Below are 23,976 nucleotides of genomic sequence, written 5' to 3'. Positions count from 1 at the left end.
AACAACAATAGACCGAGTCATTATTTTATGTCCTGTCCTCAAATGATACGACGGAACTATGGGTTTATTTTTATCTCAACTTATTCAACTCAGTGTGTTTGGTCAGTGTAAATAACCTTTTCCAAGATGCTAATCAAATTAGGCTTAAGGGGTCCCTGGGTTTTTACATGTCACGGTTGTTTCATGCTAGAGGTTTCCCCCTCCTGTATCAACGCTTGAGTGTTTATTTTCCCTATAGATTATGTTTCAGAACATATGAAATGAAGTTCTCTCATGGCGGAGGATTATTCCTGCATGTTTATAAATCATGCATTTTATAACACRGGTTTTGTAATAGTTTTCTATTCTAATGGTTTCTTCTGCTTCTTTCTGCAGTTGATTAAAACTGTGGACATAATCCTTTTACCTCACCAAGAAACCTCCTCCGCAGCCAAAGTGTCAACCCTACATCCTGCTCACTGAAGCTCTATTCCAAGAGAGTGATCTGGACTTTGTTTGGTACTATTCATCATTTTAAAGCTGACTGCAGAAGTAGCAGTCCTCCCTAATCACCAGACCTGATTTGACCATTAATAGTTTAGCTCAGCCAGCCAGCTTGATTCCTTCTCCCTGTGTCTGATTCAGAGAGGAGCCCTGCCCGTCCTCCTCTCCCCACCACCTCCCCTCACATTGTTGCAGRAGCTGAGTCTCTGCTGCCCAGGGAGGGCTCCCGACATGTCCACCAAGGCGCCCATCTATCTGAAGCGGCGAAGCAGGAAGGGGAAGAAGGAGAAGCTGCGGGACATCCTTTCCTCTGACATGATCAGTCCTCCGCTGGGGGACTTCCGCCACACCATCCATATCGGGAGCGGCGGGGGGGATGACGACCTGTTCGGGGACCTGTCCTTCCTGCAGGGGAAGTTCCACCTTCTCCCTGGGCAGCAGGGCCACAACCTGTCTCAGCGCTCCTCCATGTACGCAGAGCCCTTCCAGTTCAGCCGTACTGCCAGCGACAGCGGACACACACCCTCCTCAGAGAGCTCCCCCCTGCTGAAGAACGCCCTCTCGCTGCCCGTCATCGAAGGGGTGCAGGCCATCACCCTACCAGTCACCTCTGCACCCTCCTCCGCCCGCCCCCATCCGCCTCAGAACGCGCCCCCTCCACCCAAGCCTCCCCGACTGCACCTGGATGACGAGATCCTGACGCCCCATCACCCAGGCCTGGACTCGTCTTCTCCCTCAGCACAGGCTCCCAGCAAGACGTCCCAGTTCAGCCCGYCCTCCCCCAGGTTGTCATCAGGCGAGGATGTGTGTATCCAGGACCCTTATCTGGATGATGGGGGCCAGGAGCGCCCCTACCTGTCCCACGCAGGCTCCCTGCTCTCCCTGCACCTGGACCTGGGCCCCTCCATCCTGGATGACGTGCTGCAGATTATGGATAGCCAGCGCCTCAGTGGCCTCAACGGAACCTGTCTGCAGGGAGGGCGGCAGGAGCTCTACACCTGACCATGAGAAGCCCTCTGTCCTCTGACTGACCTCCTTAGTGTATAAGAGGAGGTTCTGACCTCAACCAAGCCTTGCTGGATTACAAGGCTGGATTTGTACAGTAGTACGCTCATATGAAGTGCTTTTTCCCCCTGGAACTTAACTTCAGTTGCTGTTAGTGTTTTAATTGATATTGAATATCTTTCTACACTTTTCCATGCAAATTACTTAATATAGTAAGTACGAAATGAAGTGACCATGAGCCAAAAGCTGACACTGTTAAATCTCCTCTCCCCGTCCTCCAAAGAGGATATGAAGAAACCGGTGAAAGAATATACTGCTGGTCAGGAACTGAGGTCAGCATGTATCTGACTGGGATCATATTTGTCAGTGGGAGTGAAATGGTATTGTAAAACCTGAAGGTCACAGTTTGAATTTTTTTTACTGCACCTGAGCTGTAGACTACTGTCCGTGCTCCTGAGATCACAGTTTGGTGTCTGTGTCACACAGATTTATCCAGCTTACAAAGCTGTTCTGGAACTGACATTCTATTCATGGTTGGATATACATTATCAAAGACACGCTTATGGAAAGAGGAACTGTACAACAGGGAGGGTGTCTGCCGAGTGGCGCAGCGGTCTGAGGCACTGCATCTCAGTGCAAGAGGCATCACTACAGACCCTGGTTCGATTTCAGGCTGTTTCACAACCGGCCGTGATTGGGAGTACCATAGGGCGGCACACAATTGGCCCAGCATCGTCCGGGTTTGGCCGGTGTAGGCCGTCATTGTAAATAAGAATTTATTCTTAACAGACTTGCCTAGTTAWATAAAGGTTACATATATTTGTTTTAAATGTCTGCAAGGACAAAGATCCAGAGTGGTGGAGGAGGTCACATCCCTGAGTCAGATGTGTCATTTTCCAGCTTTTGTTATTTTTAATGCAAGAATGTGAAAGCTGTAACKTTTGTATCAGGAGAGACAATGAGTTTTGGAGAGCTCAGTTCCATATCTTTTGACATTTCAGCAGATCTACAGAGAGCTGCTCAAACTGGCCCTCATRCTCTGGTAATTGAGATGTTGGACACATTTGGAGATTATCTCACCGCTGTAGCCCTCCAAGTCTTTGTGTTGCTCAAACTATCTCTGTACCAACACAGAGAAGTTCTGAATCAGACTTTTACCAATGTTATTTGGAATTCTTGTTACAAGATACAGAGAGAGGGTTTTAATTTGAGCCAGTTTGCTACAGCAGGAAAATAATACTGCAGCAACAGGAAATGTGCATTATTATGTGGATCATAATTCATGGACATTCTTGTAGGGGTTGATACATTTTAAGTCTGATATTTGTGTAAATTACAAATGAATACAGTACAAGGTAGAGTTGCCAGATCACAGTTTGCTTCATGGGGTATACAGTACCAATCAAAAGTTTGGACACACCTACTCATTCAAGGGTTTTTCTTTATTTTGACTATTTTATACATTGTGGAATAATAGTGAAGACATCAAAACTATGAAATAACACATGGAATCATGTAGTGTAACAAAAAATATATTTGAGATTCTTCAAAGTAGCCACCCTTTGCCTTGTTGACAGCTTTGCACACTCTTGGCATTCTCTCAACCAGCTTAATGAGGTAGTCACCTGGAATGCATTTCAATTAACAGGTGTGCCTTGTTAAGTTCATTTGTGGAATTTCTTTCCTTAATGAGTTTGAGCCAATCAGTTGTGTTGTGACACGGTAGGGGTGGTATACAGAAGATAGSCCYATTTGGTAAAAGACCAAGTCCATATTATGGCAWGAACAGCTCAAATGAGCAAAGAGAAATGACAGTCCATCATTACTTTACTTTAAGACATGAAGGTCAGTCAATCTGGAAGATTAAAAGAATTTAGAAAGTTTCTTCAAGTGCAGTCGCAAAAACCACCATGCGCCAYGATGAAACTGGATCTCATGAGGACCGCCACAGATTGCAGCCCAAATAAATGCTTCAGAGASTTCAAGTAASAKACACAKCTCAACATCAACTGTTCAGAGGAGACTGCATGAATCAGGYGTTCATGGTCGAATTKCTGCAAAGAAACCACTACTAAAGGACACCAATAAGAAGAGACTTGCTTGGGTCAAGAAGCACGAGCAATGGACATTAGACCGGTGGAACTGGTCTTTTGGTCTGATGAGTCTAAATGTGAGATTTTTGGTTCCAACCGTCGTGTCTTTGTGAGACGCAGAGTAGGTGAACGGATGATCTCCGCATGTGTGGTTCCCACCCTAAAGCATGGAGGAGGTGTGGGGGTGCTTTGCTGGTGACAGTGTCTGTGGTTTATTTAGGCACACTTAACCGGCATGGCTACCACAGCATTCTGCAGCAATACGCCATCCCATCTGGTTTGCGTTTAGTGGGACTATCATTTGTTTTTCAACAGGACAATGACAACAACCCACTTCCAGGCTGTGTAAGGGCTATTTGACCAAGAAGGAGAGTGATGGAGTGCTGCATCAGATGACCTGGCTTCCACAATCACCCGACTTCAACCCAATTGAGATGGTTTGGGATGAGTTGGACCGCGGAGTGAAGAAAAAGCAGCCAACAAGTGCTCAGCAAATGTGGGAACTCCTTCAAGACTGTTGGAAAAGCATTCCAGGTGAAGCTGGTTGAGAGAATGCCAAGAGTGTGCAAAGCTGTCGTCAAGACAAAGGGTGGCTGTTTGAAGAATCTCAAATATAAAATATATTTTGATTTGTTTTAACACTTTGTTTGGTTAATACATGATTCCATGTGTTATTTCATATTTTTGAATTCTTCACTATTATTCTACAATGTAGAAAATAGTAAAAATAAAGGAAAACCCTTGAATGAGTAGGTGTGTCAACTTTTGATTGGTACTGTATATTTKTTTTCAATATTATATTAATTAGAATGTAGCAATCAACTAGAAAATGATAACAGGTTATTGATTCTTCACAAACTCGACAATAAATGCATGATTATTTGCACCCAGAGGTGCACGGATTCACTTTAACATTGTAGAAAATATTTTGGATATAGTATAATATAAGAACATACAGGGTTCTTTATAACGGATGGCCCAATGATGGTTAGGTTTACCTTGAGGATGGACCAATGGCACAAAACGTTGGATTCCCYGTTAACACATTATACCATATTGTAGGAAAACAGACTACATTTGTGCATAACRCTTAACAATATCATTATAGTCTCAGATTACATTTCTTGATACTTTGACAAACTCACTAAAGCACTATAAACCCTTTCCTGCACAATAMAATGTTAACATTTACAATAAACCTGTTGGCAAGCATTGTAACAGCATAGTTCCAGCATTGTTCCATGAATTAYAGCTTTTAMACTGCTCTAATTTCTATGTTTACTTTTGGATATCAACTMATCAGGCCATATCTATCAACATATAATGTTCTCATTCCATAAAATCCACCCTGTGCATCGTTTATGTGATTTCTAAATCAGCTGGAAAAGCACTTGGACTCCATAGCTGACATTTTGGGAAGAGGACTGTATTAGTAGACATATGCTTCAACTCAGAGAGAGAGAGAGAGGATGTGATAAGTTGTACTGCAGCACAGTYTGTCCGTAGCCCGAGCCTGGTCCAGATACTGGAGCTGTCCTGCTGACCGTGGCCAGGCCAGGATGGTGTTACGTAAGACTGTGTCTGTTTACCCTGGAGCTCTGCTGACAGACATGCAGCCAACTCCTCAGTACAGTACACCAGCCTCTCCTGCATCGTGAAAGACTGTTGATGGACTAATGTTGACACTAATAACCTTCACTGGCTTTTACAATCTAGTTAAAGTCGTTATGTACAGTATACGACTATGTGAACAGTCTTCCTTTTTTTAAAGCTGTGAAATATGCTATGCCTCCTACGATAATTGAACTCAAGTTATTTTGGCATGTTTCACATTGTATCTATCTACTTGTCCTGACCTCCAAGTAGCTGTTGGTTGTTTTAGAAAGGGATTGCAGCATACAGAACCAAACACATATCGGAATCACCAGATATGAGGCTACACACAGGGAACTATAGGCACCAAACTTATCAAAGTTTTGTAGATGTCTTACATCATAACCTTAGCTGATCTTCCATTTTTGCACAATAATGATGTGTTTGATGATGACTTATGCTGCTATCAATTGGTGTATTTTACATGCTGGGACAAATTATTTACTGGCGTCACAGAATTGATTACAAGCTGTAAATGAATAAATGCAATATTATGGTTAGAAGAAAAACGACGTCCATGTTTTGTCTTTTCTGTTGTTTGCCATGGCCCATCCAGTTCTTTAATAGCTCTGGGAACACCACTGAGATGGGCCCTGCAGGGGGAGGTTCTCCGAGGAGACGGGGGTGAAACCGCCGGGGCAGATGAGGAGACGGAGAGACCAAAGATATTTATTTGTAACCTTTTCTCTCATGGTGTATTTCTGATCAGAGCAAATAGTTGCAGCAAACAAGTTAAAAACAACACTGTTTCAACTGTGTTTTCAAAAAGCTTGTTGTAAATTTGTTTTCATCTTGATATTTTTTTCTGCCCCTTTGTGCTTGAATCTTCAAGGAACTTCAGAGATGGAAAGAYATTGGSCTCCCGAGTGGCGCAGCGGTCTAAGGCACTGCATCTCAGTGCTTGAGACGTCACTACAGACACCCTGGTTCGATTCCAGRCTGTATCACAACCGCCCGTGATTGGGAGTTCCATAGGGCGGCGCACAGTTGGTCCAGGTTTGGCCGGTGTAGGCCGTCATTGTAAATAGGAATTTGTTCTTAACTGACTTGCCTAGTTAAATAAAGGTTACATTTAAAAATAAATAATAATATTCTAGTGCAGGGGTCACATGTYATTTGACCTTCGTTATACTGTAATAGTTTTGTAAATTATAACCATGACAGGAGTTGGGTTTGATGGAGTGGCGCAAACAAGACGCTTTTGTGCCATTTTGGGAATGCCTGGATGTCCCTATATGCACCGATCCAGATCTTCTACACAAGCTCTTTTGTTTCTCTACAGAGAAAGCGAAACACAGCGATTGGTGCACCAGCAAAGACATGCCAGGAGATTTCCAAGGTGACCTCCAGAATATACTTGTGTTGATTCTTGAACCGCACAATCTATTCCTTTGTAAATTAATCATACTCAAAACCTCACGCTACAGTATAAGTGGAATGTGTCCCCACTGGCCTGGATAAATTATGTAACTGCAAAACAAAAACACCAGTGGCATTCGAAGGAGACCCCTGGTAAGTTTCACAATCAAACAAGTGTTGTTTTTCCACCGTCTCCCTCATTGGCTAGGAACAACAGCTGTGTGTCTAGGTCTAGAAGCATGGTATACACAGATGTGTTGAGGTGATAAGGATGATGGAAAGGCCTGCTGAGTGCCCATGTCAGCCTCTTTCTCCCTGGCCTGAGTTTGGACCTCCGCTGGGGTGGTATAGCGGGATGAGGTTGTCATGAATAGAGGAAAGGTTTTAACATGAAAGATGCAATATAGGTGCACCGACAGGTCTGAAATTGGTTAGCATTCAGTGAGTTTGACAGTTTACATGTCAGAAGAGCTACCTGAAATCTTTGGCCAGAATGATCCTTTCCTTCCACTTGGTTACATCTCCATCTGCTGGACATTTTAGTATATCACTAGAAGTAGTACATGAATCAGTTATAATAGTAACACTGAARTCTACATTACATTACACAAGACATGATTTAATCATGTTGCCTGAAATTGCATAGTGCCTAAAACCCATAGCTGGCTATTGTAAACCCCCCCCCCCCGCGCAGGCGCAAACTATCCACGACAAAGCAAACCAAGATGGCGGCTGTTGTTGAGAATGTTGTTAAACTGTAAGTACTGTTTCTTTCCACCTAGTTAAAGTACGCGAATGTGTTTTACGTTTAAATATAATAAAGGTCGGTGGTAGCAGAAACATGTATATGTTATGGTAAATTGCCGAACATGTTCGTTAAAGGAATCGAGTAACTCAGTTATCAAACTAAGTAGTTGAGCTTTGCGGACTGTAGGAAATGGCTAGCCTGTGGTGTAATACGCTGATTATCTTGCAAAATGTTTTGTCTGTTGCAACAGAAACCGTTTACTCCAAACGGAAAAMGCAAACGAGAGTTTATATTGGAAAAATATAGGTAKGTCCCTCCCCGTTTCGTTCTTAAACGGCGAACGTTATCCGTAATGAATAAACCCCAGCTAGCCAACCATCTGTGTCAGCACAGAGTCAACACTCAGCAGGTCARCTAGCTAACGTTTTGTCAATAGTTGTGGTTAATGAACACATTGAAAGGAACCAAATSTCATTATGTAACCAAACGTCGGGCACAAGTTAGCAAATGTACATGAAGAATTGCAGTCATTGTGGTAGCGAGCTAATGTTGTTAGCTAAAATGATTGTAAACTAGATAGCTAGCACGTCACTGTCCCGGTTTACTCTCACGGTGGGTGTTTTCAAACTCCCCTTGGAATTAGTCGGATTACGGATAGGGAGTTGCGGATATCCCGTTAGCAATTTGGTTGTTACGTTTAGCTTCTTAGTTAGAGTGCATAGAGGCTGTTGTTGTAGTATGTAAGGTTAGGCCTACTAGTTAGAAATTAGTCCAGGTCTTGTACAATATGTGTTCTGAATTTATCAGCTGACACTGTCTGCAGATGTTGTCCTGGCATGCTTTTATGCGGAGTGCATGTTTTGTTGCGCTTTCCAACAGGAAATCCATGTGTCACCACAATGCATTAGTCACTATAAAAGTCATGTCTTTGGGGCAGTGTTAAAAATCATTTTTGCCGAAGGAGTTTGGTGATATGAATCAGATGTGGGTTTCATCAAGACAATACAACCAATTTCAGAAAATTTCCATGAAACAAATGTAGTTTAAAACACGAGAACAGTTATTATGCATATTTCCCTAAAGCTTTCGTATCACTTTRCATAAATAGATTTAAAATGATAGTACTACGAAGCTTTCAGGACACCCCACAGAGCATTTACGTAAGTAAAAAAAAAAATGGGTTTCACTCATGCTGATCCTGTTGAAAATCTGAACCAGCAGAGGCTGTGCTTCCTACCAGGCAGACGCCGTTGCCAAGCCAACAAAAGAGCACCTGCTGACACATTCTCACCAGTTACTAAGTCCAGGGACACAATTACATAGTTTGCTTGCCTGCTGCTCCGAGGTGCCAGCATAAAAGGAACAAAAAGGTTTTTATCTGAGGCTGTRATAAAGGCTTTGAAGTTTTAATTATTTTAAGCCTATTTTACGGCATAGTAGAGAGGTAGCCTAGAATTCAGACAGCATGATTTGGCTTAAAGTGGTGGTAGGACCACATACCACACCTACCTCTATGGTAGAGAAGCGCACCAGGTACTGTCAGTTGTTGAACTGATGCATGAATGTATACTTCTTATCACAGTATACACAGGCAGTCTGTTTCCTAGTGCTAACTTGTTCCTGGCTGCTCCTCTCTGTGTGTGGGTGCAGGCTGGGAGAGCAGTACTACAGAGATGCCATGGAGCAGTGCCATAACTACAACGCCCGGCTATGTGCCGAGAGGAGTGTTCGAATGCCCTTCCTGGACTCTCAGACTGGAGTGGCGCAGAGCAACTGTTACATTTGGATGGAGAAGAGACACAGGGGACCAGGTTAGAAATACAGTACGCATACACACTAACTGAAGTCGCAAAGGAGTTTTCTTTCAGAACTACTGAGTTCACAGATTCGTGTAGTAGGCTATGTCATTCACCACCTTCTCATGATCTGGAGATGAGAACAAGAGAGAGCACTGTAGTKCAAGCCCTCTGGAGAACTTGGGTTGAGCTATGTAAGCTGAAACATTAAAACAAGTCTTTTAGATATGTCACAGTTAATGCCTTTTGATAGGTCCACATAAAAGTCTAGAACGTATTTAGTTGTAGGTACACTTCAWATGTTTTATTTTCASATGCTTCGTAAACAACAGTTGTAGACTAACACCATACCCAAACCGTCCACGCAAATTGATTTTGTCCCCCCCCACACCAAATGCGATCATGACACGCAGGTTAAAATATCAAAACAAACTCTGAACCAATAAAATGTATTTGGGGACAGATCAAAAAGCATGAAACATTTCTGGCAATTTAGCTAGCTAGCTTGCAGTTGCTAGCTAATTTGTCCTATTTAGCTAGCTTGCTGTTGCTAGCTAATTTGTCCTGGGATATAAACGTTGAGTTATTTTACCTGAATTGCACAAGGTCCTCTACTCCCGACAATTAATCCAAAAACAAAACGGTCAACYGAATCGTTTCTAGTCATCTCCTCCTTCCWGGCCTTTYCTTCTTTGGACTTTATATGGCGATTGGCATCTAATAGTATTACCATAACCACGACCGACCTCAGTTCATCTTTTATTCACCCATGTGGGTATAACCAATGAGGAGATGGCATGTGGGTACCAATGAGGCGATGGGAGAGGCAGGACTTGCACGGCGTTCAGCGTCACAAATAGAACTGACTTCTACAGTGGCTTGCGGAAGTATTCACCCCCCTTGGCATTTTTCCTACTTTGTTGCCTTACAACCTGGAATTAAAATGTATTGTTTGGGGGTTTGTATCATTTGATTTACACAACATGCCTACCACTTTGAAGATGCTAAATATATTTTTTTGTGAAACAAACAACAAATAAGACAAAAAAAACAGTACTTGAGCGTGCATAACTATTCACCCCCCCGAAGTCAATACTTTGTAGTGCTACCTTTTGAAGCAGTTACAGCTGCAAGTTTCTTGGGGTATGTCTCTATAAGCTTGGCACATCTAGCCACTGGGATTTTTGTCCATTCTTCAAGGCAATACTGCTCCAGCCCCTTCAAGTTGGATGAGTTCCGCTGGTGTACAGCAGTCTAAGTCATACCACAGATTCTCAATTGGATTGAGGTCTGGGTTTTGACTAGGCCATTCCAAGACATTAAAATGTTTCCCCTTATACCACTCGAGTGTTGCTTTAGCAGTATGCCTAGGGTCATTGTCCTGCTGGAAGGTGAACCTCCATCCCAGTCTCAAATCTCTGGAAGACTGAAACAGGTTTCCCTCAAGAATTTCCCTGTATTTAGCGCCATCCATCATTCTTTCAATTCTGACCGGTTTCCCAGTCCCTGCCGATGGAAAAACATCCCCACAGCATGATGCTGCCACCACCATGCTTCACTGTGGGGATGGTATTCTCGGGATGATGAGAGGTGCTGGGTTTGCGCTAGACATAGCGTTTTCCTTGATGGCCAAAAAGCTCAATTTTAGTCTCATCTGACCAGAGTACCTTCTTCCAWATGTTTGGGGAGTCTCCCACATACCTTTTGGTGAAACCAAACGTGTTTGTATTTCTTTCTTTAAGCAATGGCATTTTTCTGGCCACTCTTCCGTAAAGCCCAGCTCTGTGGAGTGTACGGCTTAAAGTGGTCCTATGGACAGATACTCCCATCTCCGCTGTGGAGCTTTGCAGCTCCTTCAGGGTTATCTTTGGTCTCTTTTGTTGCCTGTCTGATTAATGCCCTCCTTGCCTGGTCCGTGAGTTTTGATGGGCGGCCCTCTTTTGGCAGGCTTGTTGCGGTGCCATATTCTTTCCATTTTTTTGTAATGGATTTAATGGTGTTCTGTGGGATGTTCAAAGTTTCTGATATTTTTTTTATAACCCAACCCTGATCTGTACTTCTCCACAACTTTGTCCCTGGCCTGTTTGGAGAGCTCCTTGGTCTTCATGATGCCGCTTGCTTGGTGGTGCCCCTTGCTTAGTGGTGTGACAGATTCTGGGGCCTTTCAGAACAGGTGTGTGTGTGTATACACAGAGATCATCTAACAGATCATGTGACACTTAGATTGTACACAGGTGGACTTTATTTAACTAATTATGTGACTTCTGAAGGTAATTGGTTGCACCAGATCTTATTTAGGGGCTTCATAGCAAAGGGGGTGCATACATATGCATGCACCACTTTTCCGCTATATATCTTTGAGAATTTTTTGAAACAAGTCATTTTTTTTACTTCACCAAATTGGACTATTTTGTGTATGTCCATTACATGAAATCCAAATAAAAATCMATTTAAATTACAGGTTGTAATGCAACAAAATAGGAAAAATGCCAAGGGGGATGAATACTTTTGCAAGGCACTGTATTTTAGCGCTTGGCAACGCAGACTCTTGTTGGTGYGCGCGAGCAGTGTGGGTGCAATAATTCAATAACATGCATGTTTAAATTTATTTTGCGACGCGAGCGGTGTGGTCAGCATGTAAGAGTGAAATGCTTACTTACGGCCCTTCCCAACAATGCAGAAACAAAAATATAGAAAAATAATAACACAAGTAGTAAATACACAATGAGTAACGATAACATGGCTATATACAGTGCATTCGGAAAGTTTTCATACCCCTTGACTTTTACCACTTTTTATTACGTTACAGCCTCATTCTAAAATGGATTAAATAGTTTYCCACCTCATCAATCTACACACAATACCCCATTTTTWWWKAAACAGGTTTTTAGAAATGTTTGCAAATGTATTAAAAATTAAAACAGAAATCACATTTATATAAGTATTTAGACCCTTTACTCAGTACTTTGTTGAAGCACCTTTGGCAGCGATTACAGCCTTGAGTCTTCTTGGGTATGMMRMTACAAGCTTGGCACGCCTGTATTTGGGGAGTTTCTCCCATTCTTCTCTGCAGAGCCTCTCAAGCTCTGTCATTTGGTGTATTGTCTGTAGATTGASAAAGATTTTTTTATTTCATACATTTTAGAACACGGCTGTAACGTAACAAAATGTGGGGGRAAATCAAGGGTTCTGAATACTTTCAGAAGGCACTGTATGYATGTGCTGTCACTGTGGGGACATAGTTGCATGTTAGTGAGCACCCTATCTGTCCTCTCTCAGGCGTGGCTCCAGGACAGTTGTACACCTACCCATCCCGCAGGTGGAGGAAGAAACGACGAGCCCACCCCCCAGAGGATCCCCAGCTCGTCTTCCCTCCTCTAAAGTCAGGTACGTCCTTATCATGGCATGCTGCTCTGCTTAATAATACTAAAGCTGTGTTGACACGTTTGTGTGCCCCTCTGTGCATCATTTTCCTGTTTGTTCTTTACTCATTTGTAAAGGTTGTTTGTGGTTCTCCCTGTCTGTAGAGCTGGACTTGGGGTTAAAGAAGGATTCCCTGTCCTCTGATGGCAGCAGTCTGGAGGCCCTGCTGAAGGGAGAACCCCTGGACAAACGGGTTCCTCCGGAGCTCCGAGGGCCTGAGGAGGAGTCCAGTCTGACAGACTACACTGGTGGGGCGGTCACCCCTGCAGCACGTGTCAGAAAGGTACCGTAGCCTGCTGTGGTTGGATGGACCGTGTGTGATACCTAGCTCGTTTACTACTTCTCCAGTGACACTAGCTACTACAGCTGCATGCTTTCCTCTGTCAACACAGAGAGTCCTGGAGCCAGATGACTTCCTGGATGACTTGGAGGATGAGGACTATGAGGAGGACACCCCAAAAAGAAGAGGCAAAGGAAAGGGAAAGGTGTGCGAAGCTCTTTTAAACCAATAATTGTTAGTGATGTTAAGGGCATTTCATCTGAAATGGTGTCCAGTGTGGCAAAATGACTGTAACTATGATTTTGGGGATGGTGTGTTATGACAGCGTGTTTGTCCGCAGGGTCGTGGAGTAAGCAGTGCCAAGAAGAAGCTGGACGCTGCGGCGGCTGCGCTGGAGGACAAGGACAAGCCCTACTCCTGTGACAGTGAGTCCCAGGGGGGTGCAGTAGAGCCTGGGAGGGAAACAGTGGGAGTACAGATGGGCTTTTGCAGAGGTGGGCTACTCTGTAGGAACTCTGTTGCTGGGAAGCAGTCAAAGTCTGTTGCTTTTAGCTCCTGAAATTGTCATCTCTTGCAGCTGAATCTCAGACACTCGGGCGCATTGTTGATGCCTTTCTGAATCTTTCTGTCTGTGACCGTACTTCTGAGTCTTTCTGTCTATRCTCTCTCTCTTCTCTCTTTCAGACACTTTCAAACAAAAGCATATTTCAAAACCTTCTGAAAGAGGTATATTTCTCTCGCATTCCTTTTTCCTCTGCCTCCAGTCCTGCTGCTTAATGCCTGTTTGTTTTTTCTCTGTGTGTGTTGGCTAAATGTAGAACATGAGATTAGTTTTACCCATAGACTAGGCTAAATGTAGAACACTGATATTAGTTGAGCCCATAGACTAGGCTAAATGTAGAACACTTTGAGGTTAGTTTTACCCATGGACTAGGCTAAATGTAGAACACTGAGATTAGTTTTACCCATAGACTAGGCTAATGTAGAACACTGAGATTAGTTGAGCCCATAGACTAGGCTAAATGTAGAACACTTTGAGGTTAGTTTTACCCATGGACTAGGCTAAATGTAGAACACTGAGATTAGTTTTACCCATAGACTAGGCTAAATGTAGAACACTTTGAGGTTAGTTTTACCCATGGACTAGGCTAAATGTAGAACACTGAGATTAGTTTTACCCATAGACTAGGCTAAATGTAGAACACTGAGATTAGTTTTACCCATGGACTAGGCTAAATGTAGAACACTGAGATTAGTTTTACCCATAGACTAGGCTAAATGTAGACACTGAGATTAGTTTTACCCATAGACTAGGCTAAATGTAGAACACTTTGAGGTTAGTTTTACCCATGGACTAGGCTAAATGTAGAACACTTTGAGGTTAGTTTTACCCATGGACTAGGCTAAATGTAGAACACTTAGAGATTAGTTTTACCCATAGACTAGGCTAAATGTAGAACACTGAGATTAGTTTTACCCATAGACCAGGCTAAATGTAGAACACTTAGAGATTGTTTACCCGTGGACTAGGCTAAATGTAGAACACTTAGAGATTAGTTTTACCCGTGGACTAGGCTAAATGTAGAACACTTGGAGATTAGTTTTACCTGTGGACTAGGCTAAATGTGAAACACTGAGATTAGTTTTACCCATAGACTAGGCTAAATGTAGAAAACTTAGAGATTAGTTTTACCCGTGGACTAGGCTAAATGTAGAACACCTGGAGATTAGTTTTACTGTGGACTAGGCTAAATGTAGAACACTTAGAGATTAGTTTTACCCGTGGACTAGGCTAAATGTAGAACACTTAGAGATTAGTTTTACCATAGACCAGGCTAAATGTAGAAACACTTAGAGATTAGTTTTACCTGTGGACTAGGCTAAATGTAGAACACTTAGAGATTAGTTTTACCTGTGAACTAGGCTAAATGTAGAACACTTAAAGATTAGTTTTACCTGTGGACTAGGCTAAATGTAGAACACTTAGAATTAGTTTTACCCGTGGACTAGGCTAAATGTAGAACACTTAGAGATTAGTTTTCCATAGACCAGGCTAAATGTAGAACACTTAGAGATTAGTTTTACCTGTGGACTAGGCTAAATGTAGAACACTTAGAGATTAGTTTTACCCATAGACCAGGCTAAATGTAGAACACTTAGAGATTAGTTTTACCTGTGGACTAGGCTAAATGTAGAACACTGAGAGATTAGTTTTACCTGTGGACTAGGCTAAATGTAGAAACTTAGAGATTAGTTTTACCTGTGGACTAGGCTAAATGTAGAACACTTAGAGATTAGTTTTACCGTGGACTAGGCTAAATGTAGAACACTAGAGATTAGTTTTACCCATAGACCAGGCTAAATGTAGAACACTTAGAGATTAGTTTTACCTGTGGACTAGGCTAAATGTAGAACACTGAGAGATTAGTTTTACCTGTGGACTAGGCTAAATGTAGAACACTTAGAGATTAGTTTACCTGTGGACTAGGCTAAAAATGTCGCTGCCTCCCCTCATCCACTAAATGTCCCTCATTTAAGGTTCAATTGACTTGAAGTCAAAGTTAACTTGATATGCTTGAGAGTGGATTGTAAATGTGTAGCGTGGAGATGCCTTTCCTGTGCTTGGTTTCCACCACAGTTTAAGTAGCAGTGTAAATTTGTGTTATTTTATCCTAAATGACATTTAGGCTACTCCAACAGTAGTTTGTCTTCAGGACTGTCTTGGCTCTGTATGGCACACTTATTATTACACACACTACAGCCAATCAACTGTTGGCWATATGTTTGTCATAATCTGGCTTTGTGTCTCTTAATTTAGTATGTCTCATTTGCATTTCTTWAAAAAATAAAGGAGGGCCGCACACTCATTTGCATTTCTTAACTCCATTTCTTTTTTCTTAACTCATCTACGTTCTGTCCTGTCCTCCTCAYCCGTTTCTTTAGAGTGAAATGGTGCCTCTGCGTTTGTTTTGAACCACCAGCTTGGGGCTGTGTGGGTCCTGGTGTGAGAGTGCCTATGCAATGCCTGTGGGGGGGAGGAATGTTTAGAGCCTTGTCCATCCAGAAGAATACTAACCTGGGTTCTGCACCATGGCCTTTGACTGGCAGGCTGGGAAAGGGACAGGGAGCTGGGGCTGGGAGCTGACCTAGTCAGTAATCTTGCCCCTCTAGAAATCAGCTGAAGAAATGAGAGGGTGATTGAGTGAGTGGAGGGATTAAGAGAGTGTGGGAGGGAGAGCGAGAGGAAGGGAGGGAGGAAATGTTTGGTCTGCTGGTACATCTTATGCTAGACCTGAGGCTGGGGCAAAACACTGACATCTTTGTTTCCACGACTCAGACAATCCCACCACAAATCCATCTATTTATAACCCTGGGTATTAGTCTAGTCTAGACTCCTCATGCCATTCCCAAAGCACCAGAGTTCTAGTCTGGCACAGGAAGAGTAATCTTCATTCAAGTTATTAGTACTAATCTAAGATGTTTGGTCCATTCATTAAAACAGACTCCATTAGGCTAAATTCTAGAAGCTAGATTGAGATCTCTCCAATGGTTTTGTCTGCTGAAAAGATTCATTCCCACGAACGTATCTCGCCTTCTCTGCTCCAGTTGAAATTGAATTGCACAATTGTCATTCAGGGCCACAGATGGTCTCTCGCCTCCAGCTATTGAGTGCAAATTGAAACGTAATATCACTCTTCCAAGATGAGCCAGTGCAGACTGGAGGGTAGCAGAGTTATGGACGTGCTGAAACTGTTTGACTAAGTGGGAGGATAGGCAAAACAGCAGGCCATTGCAGAGGACGGTTGCATGGATATGATTTTTCAGCATCAGCAAATGCCACGGCAAGGTCAGATCCGAGCGATTAGGAAACRATGTACTCTGACCTCGTATGAAGGCTACTTAATTGTTTACGTATGTTTTTGTTTTCACACGTGTTGTGTTTGGGGGTTTCTCTGGCAGTCTGTGGGAAGCGTTACAAGAATCGYCCGGGCCTGAGTTACCACTACACCCACTCCCACCTGGCCGAGGAGGAGGGAGAGGACAAGSAGGTGCCTGAGGTCCACACCCCCACTCCGCCCCAGCCTGAGGAGCCTAAGAGTAAGTGACCAGTCATTGGTGACCAGTGGGGTCATTTATAGGTCATTGGTTGGCCGTGTCCGAAAYCTGTCTTGCCTACTACTTACTAAAAATAAATACTGTGTATAATCGTACTACATACTGTTTAGTACAACATAATGCAGTAAGCAACAAATATCAACATCCTAGGCTTTCCAATCYTGAGAATACATCATCTAATACGCAATTGTGTTGATTCCCGCCATTCGTTCATTTAGGTACAGTACGTCCCGTTATCTCATTATCGGCTGTAGTCAAACACACGCGAGTCTGGAAAGACGATCCTCTTCCTCAAAAGTGTGCAGCGAATTTTACTAGATGAAAAGCCGAAGTTAGTATGAATGACATCCTGGCATTTAAAGCATACAATATTTTCCAAATTTCACATACTATACAATTTTATTTTTTCGCATACCGAAAATGCCTTCTATTTAGAACGCAAGTATAAGTTATTCGGCCACGGCCAATGACACTGGATCCTTGTTAATCAATAACCTTTGRATGCATTCTTATACGTTGTTTTATTCTGTGTCTCTCCCTCACAGCACCCAAGAAAGGTCCAGATGGTTTGGCGATACCCAATAACTACTGTGACTTCTGCCTGGGAGACTCYGCCCTCAACCAGAAGACGGGCCAGTCAGAGGAGCTGCAGTCCTGCTCAGACTGTGGACGTTCAGGTAACTGCTCCACCCCTGGCCTTTACACTGAGAGACCAGGATAACCTCGGTATTTGAGACGATTTTGTATGGGCGCGTGTGAGTGATAGACTTTACTTTAGGATCCGTATTGAGTGTGTTCAGAGTCAGACGCATGATGGCATAGTTACAAAGACCAGCAGTAATGACAGTGGCAGACAGGGTTTGTCCTGTGAGACCCATTCTCTGTGTCCAACCCAGGCCACCCATCCTGCCTGCAGTTCACCCCCGTGATGATGGCTGCAGTGAAGACCTACCGCTGGCAGTGCATCGAGTGCAAGTGCTGCAACATCTGTGGCACCTCAGAGAACGACGTGAGTTCACCTGCAGGCGTCATGCTTATTACTGTTGGATAAAGGAAGTGCACTGTATATTTAAAATKAAGTGGTGCACTGAAAAGTGCATTGTATAATGAGCCTGTGGTCTTTTGTCCAGGACCAGCTTCTGTTCTGTGATGACTGTGATAGAGGCTATCACATGTACTGTCTCAGCCCCCCTATGGCTGAACCTCCAGAAGGTAAGAGCAGGATGTGAACAACATGTCTGTTCCACAATGTTGGCTGAAATGGGCTTTTTCACAGCCACTGCCCCATTTGCCTGTCTAATAAGGGAGATTTGAGTCAACGGCTTTTTTGGTAACGAGTGTTGTGGGTTTCCTCTCCGTAGGGAGACAGATTTATCTCAGTAAATTTGGCAGAGCCGAGTGTCCAAGTAGAGCTCTCAGGCAGCGTAGCCAGACAACGATAGCATGGCCAGGTGTTTTACTGATGAATCACCTCTTTCAGCTCTTAGCTAGCGTTGAAATGCTTCATCAGTGCAAAGTGTTAGATCACAAAATAGCCTCTACCTTGAGACCCACTGACTTCAACTGGGCTAATGACATGAGGTGGGTCCATGGAAGAAAGAGGATATTTATAGGACTAAAAGTCTGTGAGTCATTCACCTCTGTTTCCTTGTGTCCTCTAACAGGGAGCTGGAGCTGCCATCTGTGTCTGGACCTATTGAAAGACAAGGCGTCAATATACCAGACCCGTAATGTCCCTCCGTCGTGATGGACCCCCATCCTCACATACAACCCTCCCTCCACAGTGAGGTTCTCTCTCTGGTCAGTAGAGCGGAGGGGGTGGGACAGATGACTTGTGAAAAGGGAAGCGTACCTTACCAGCCCCCCCCCCTCCCGCTGAAACATGCTTAGGTTTGGTTGTTCTATGACTGTTACACAGTTCCAAGCTCAAGTGACCCATGTAAGCTTTTGTTTTCAACTATTTGTCAATATATCAAACTCAACGTGTAATATCCTGAACTTGACAATACATCAAGTATGTTTCCTTAAAAGTGGCTTAAACCACAAACAGCTTTTACCAGCCAAAGTACACACAATCTCACATACAGACACACATACAGTGCATTCGGAAAGTATTCAGACCCCTTCACTTTTTCCACATTTTGTTACGTTACAGCCTTATTCTAAAATAGATTTTTTAAATACATTTTCCTCATCAATCTACACACAATACCCCATAATGACAATGCATAAGGTTTTTAGACATTTTTGCAAATTTTGTAAAAAAACAWCTGAAATACCGTATTTACATAAGTATTCAGACCCTTTGCTATGAGACTTGAAATTGAGCTCAGGTGCATCCTGTTTCCATTTATCATCCTTGAGCTGTTTCTACACCTTGATTGGAGTCCACCTGTGGTAAATTCAATTGATTGAACATGATTTGGAAAGGCACAGACCTGTCTATATAAGGTCCCACAGTTGATAGTGCATGTCAGAGCAAAAACCAAGCCATGAGGTCGAAGGAATTGTCCATAGAGCTTCGAGACAGGATTGTGTCGAGGCACAGATCTGGGGAAGGGTACCAAAACATTTCTCCAGCATTGAAGGTCGCCAAGAACACAGTGGCCTTCATAATTCTTAAATGGAAGAAATTTGGAACCACCAAGACTCTTCTTAGAGCTGGCCGCTCGGCAATACTGAGAAATTGGGGGAGAAGGGTATTGGTCAGGGAGGTGACCAGGAACCCGATGGTCACTCCGACAGAGCGCCTCTGTGGAGATGGGAGAAGCTTCCAGAAGGACAACCATCTTTGCAGCACTCCACCATCAAGGTCTTTATGGTAGAATGGCCAGACGGAAGCCACTCCTCAGTAAAAGGCACATGACAGCCTGCTTGGAGTTTGCCAAAAGKCACCTAAAAGGACTCAGACCATGAGAAACAAGATTTTCTGGTCTGATGAAACCAAGATTGAACTCTTTGGCCTGAATGCCAAGCATCACGTCTGGAAGAAACCAGGCAACGCTCATCACCTGGCCAATAMCGTCCCAATGGTGAAGCATGGTGGTWGGAGCATCATGCTGTGGGGAAGTTTTTCAGCGGCAGGGACTCTGAGACTAGTTAGAATCGAGGGAAAGATGAACAGAGCAAAGATCCTTGATGAAAAACTSTTCCAGCGCACTCAGGAACTCAGATTGGGGCGAAGGTTCACCTTGCAACAGGACAAGTCTCTGAATGTCCTTGAATGGCTCAGCCAGAGCCTGGACTTGAACCCGATCTAACATATCTKGATAGACCTGTAAATAGCTGTGTAGCGACGCTCCCYATCCAACCTGATAGGGCTGAGAGGATCTGCAGARAAGAATGGGAGAAACTACCCAAATACAGGTGGGCCAAGCTTGTAGCGTCATACCCAAGAAGACTCGAGGCTGTAATCGCTGCCAACAAAGTACTGAGTAAAGGGTCTGAATACTTAWGTAAATGTGATATTTCAGTTTTTTATTTTTAATACATTTGCAAACMTTTCTAATAACCTGTTTTTGCTTWGTCATTATGGGGTATTTGGTTGTCGATTGGTGGGGGGGACAATACATTTTAGAATAAAGCTGTAACKTAACAAAATGTGGRAAAAGTGAAATTGTCTGAAGAATCCGAAGGCACTGCACATGCACACGACTGCTCCGAATGATCCTACTTTTATTCTGCAAAATATCTGTTTTGCGTGTAGACGAGAGAAATAGTTGAAATCAATTAGCATGCCAATGCTTGTTCATAATAAGAAAATGTTTAAGGTTTTGTATATTTATATATTTGTATAGCATATTAAAGGTGTGAAATGATTTAAAAGCTGCAATAATAGGTTGGTTCTGTAGTCTTTGTGTAGTGCCYATCTTCAATATTAATGAATAATCTTCCAGCTCCTGATGTGGAGGCAACACCGAGTTGGGAAAGCATAGAGAGGGCCTTACCATTACTTAGTACCCATCCATCTCTATACCTCAGAGAGGAACAGGACCTTGGCGTAACTATTTTAAGGAATTGATATTGAGTGTTTGCTGCATTGAAGAAAAGTGAGTCAGTGGTTGCTGGTTGGTTGAAGTTAATTTGAGTGTATTCTACTGTTGTGGCCAAAAGTTTTGAGAATGACACAAATATTAATTTCCACAGCGTTTGCTGCTTCAGTGTCTTTAGATATTTCTGTCAAATGTTACTATAGAATACTGAAGTATAAGTACAAGCATTTCATATGTGTCAAAGGCTTTTATTGACAATTACATGAAGTTGATGCAGAGTCAATATTTGCAGTGTTGGCTCTTTTTTTTTTAAAGACCTCTGCAATCCGCCATGGCATGCTGTCAATTAACTTCTGGGCCACATCCTGACTGATGGCAGCCCATTCTTGCATAATCAATGCTTGGAGTTTGTCAGAATTTGTAGGTTTATGTTTGTCCACCTGCCTCTTGAGGATTGACCACAAGTTCTCGGTGGGATTAAGGTCTGGGGAGTTTCCTGGCCATGGACCCAAAATATCGATGTTTTGTTCCCCGAGCCACTTAGCTATCACTTTTGCCTCATGGCAAGGTGCTCCATCATGCTGGAAAAGGCATTGTTCGTCACCAAACTGTTCCTGGATGGTTGGGAGAAGTTACTCTCGGAGGCTGTGTTGGTACCATTCTTTATTTATTCACCATTCTTTATTCATTCATGGTGTTCTTAGGCAAAATTGTGAGTGAGCTCACTCCCTTGGCTGAGAAGCAACCCCACACATGAATGATCTCAGGATGCTTTACTGTTGGCATGACACAGGACTGATGGTAGCACTCACCTTCTCCGGACAAGCTTTTTTCCCGGATGCCCCAAACAATCGGAAAGGGGATTCATCAGAGAAAATGACTTTACCCCAGTTCTAACCCTGTACCTCTTGCAGAATATCAGTCTGTCCCTGATGTTTTTCCTGGAGAGAAGTGGCTTCTTTGCTGCCCTTCTTGACACCAGGCCATCCTCCAAGAGTCGTTGCCTCACTGTGCGTGCAGATGCACTCACACCTGCCTGCTGCCATTCCTGAGCAAGCTCTGTACTGGTGGTGCCCCGATCCCGCAGCTGAATCAACTTTAGGAGATGGTCCTGGCGCTTGCTGGACTTTCTTGGGCGCCCTGAAGCCTTCTTCACAACAATTGAAGAGCTCTCTTTGAAGTTCTTGATGATCCGATAAATGGTTGATTTAGGTGCAATCTTACTGGCAGCAATATCCTTGGCTGTGAAGCCCTTTTTCTGCAAAGCAATAATGACGGCACATGTTTCCTTGCAGGTAACCATGGTTGACAGAGGAAGAACAATGATTCCAAGCACCACCCTCCTTTTGAAGCTTCCAGTCTGTTATTCAAACTCAATCAGCATGACAGAGTGATCTTCAGCCTTGTCCTCGACAACACTCACACCTGTGTTAACGAGAGAATCACTGACATGATGTCAGCTGGTCCTTTTGTGGCAGGGCTGAAATGCAGTGGAAATGTTTTTTGGGGTTTCAGTTCATTTGCATGGCAAAGAGGGACTTTGCAATTAATTGCAATTCATCTGATCACTCTTCATAACATTCTGGAGTATATACAAATTGCCATCATACAAACTGAGGCAGCAGACTTTGTGAAAATTTATATTTGTGTCATTCTCAAAACTTTTGGCCACGACTGTATACCTACAGCCAGCATTTTACCAACAATCGTTACATATTCCATTGGTAGGCAACACAGGTCCTAGAGAGCTGCAGTAGTCCTGAACTCGACCCCTTGTTATGTGTTGGGAAATAGCTACCGAGCACAGGACTTTGTTTCCCTTCCCATACCGGCTCGGAAGTCTCATCCCACCCTGCTCTAACCTGCTCCACTGGGGCCTCACGTGACTGTCATGATYTACACTCCCCTTCAGTTATAGCCACAGGAGGGCAGTAATGAGCAATACAAGTGCTACTGGGACTGTCAGGGGGATAATGTTATTGGAATGATGGGGAGCCATCAGAGGATCTAGTCAGACAGTGGTGTGTTAACACAAACTGCAGACTGGTGTGTGCACCTGCATTTGCTATACTGTAGCATTTTCCTTAGAGGATAAATGTATTGACATTGTCATATATAGGTCTACATTTATATAATTCGCACATGGGCACAAAGGGATTCTAAGGTGAAYCTTAAAGGCACATTTCTGAATCAATTGCATGTCTGAGTTCTTTGTCTCATGGAAAGGAAAGACCTGTTTTTTTCCCCTTGTATTTTCTGTATGCGCTTCTCCCCCAAAGCTGGGCACAATGCTCTCCACAGGTCTGGCACACAAATTGCACAAATTACAATTAGCTAAAATGTCTTTACCTTAACTAGTGACAGTAAAAAACACAGGATACATTGACAGACATGGTAAAAAGGCAAAACAGTCAAGCAAGTGCATGATAATGTGTGCTAATGGTATGCTCAGATTTGAATTGATCAAAGTGTAAGGAAGTTGTGTAATATAATTTAGCTATACTATCATATTATATCAATAGCCAACTAACAAATACTAAAGCATTAAACAAGTATTTCTCATGACTTTTTTTGGGGTGTTTGTTTAGAGGCAGGTTTCAGTTGGAACATTACGGTTTTCGTTTTGCCGTCATATTCAGCAATGATATTGATTCAGTTGATGTAGAACAGTTTTGGGACTTTATTTGAGTTGTGAATGAATATTGCCTTTATGGTAGACGGTTTTGTCTTTTTTTYCCAGGAAAATAAAATATTTGTCACTGGCTGTATTTGGTGCCGTGTCCTCTTTTCTCTATTGCAGCAGTGTGCGTTCAAGRTCACTGAAGCACTATTGTATCAGTGATGGAATCTTTGTGTCTCTTATRTTTGTACCTTTTTGTATTGCAAGTTCCTGGTGATGATTTAACATGAAGGCACATGGACCAAAACATAACCCTGTTTCAATAAACATGTCATAAACAGAAGCCATTTCCTCATGGCTCTGGACCGAAGTCAAAACGGGCAGACCAACTGCTCCGTGGAGAGGAAC

The 23,976-nt window shown here is 43.2% G+C and overlaps 2 protein-coding genes across 4 annotated transcripts in view; both read left to right on the top strand.

Annotated features, from left to right (window-relative positions):
- LOC111950065 (cdc42 effector protein 2-like) overlaps positions 1-23,976 on the top strand; it is a 140,935-nt gene that overhangs the window by 4,807 nt on the left and 112,152 nt on the right. Inside the window, exon 2 of one of the 2 annotated variants that reach the window (XR_011473981.1) lies at positions 376-2,163. Coding sequence is in view for 1 of the 2 variants with exons in the window: in XM_023967409.2 (XP_023823177.1) it covers positions 715-1,485 (771 nt within the window). In the remaining variant the exon portion in view is untranslated. Of the gene's footprint in view, positions 1-375; positions 5,912-23,976 lie in introns of those variants that run through there. The other variant, XM_023967409.2, reaches the window with a different exon arrangement.
- On the top strand, positions 7,309-23,911 carry dpf2 (double PHD fingers 2). Of its 2 annotated transcripts, XM_023967390.2 has the most exons (12): positions 7,309-7,350; positions 8,992-9,152; positions 12,417-12,524; positions 12,665-12,843; positions 12,953-13,045; positions 13,181-13,265; positions 13,525-13,566; positions 16,801-16,938; positions 17,502-17,633; positions 17,853-17,965; positions 18,087-18,168; positions 18,621-23,911. In XM_023967390.2, exons 1-12 carry the CDS (start codon positions 7,319-7,321, stop codon positions 18,701-18,703), a joined length of 1,248 nt encoding a protein of 415 aa, XP_023823158.1. In that variant the 5' UTR covers positions 7,309-7,318; the 3' UTR covers positions 18,704-23,911. The 2 variants fall into 2 exon arrangements, with proteins under 2 accessions (XP_023823158.1, XP_023823157.1); XM_023967389.2 differs by lacking the exon at positions 13,525-13,566.

This window comes from Salvelinus sp. IW2-2015, linkage group LG23 (assembly GCF_002910315.2).
Source record: "Salvelinus sp. IW2-2015 linkage group LG23, ASM291031v2, whole genome shotgun sequence".
NCBI lineage: Eukaryota > Metazoa > Chordata > Actinopteri > Salmoniformes > Salmonidae > Salvelinus > Salvelinus sp. IW2-2015.
Note: the sequence above shows the minus strand (reverse complement) of the source record. Positions and strands in the feature narration are given on the sequence as shown.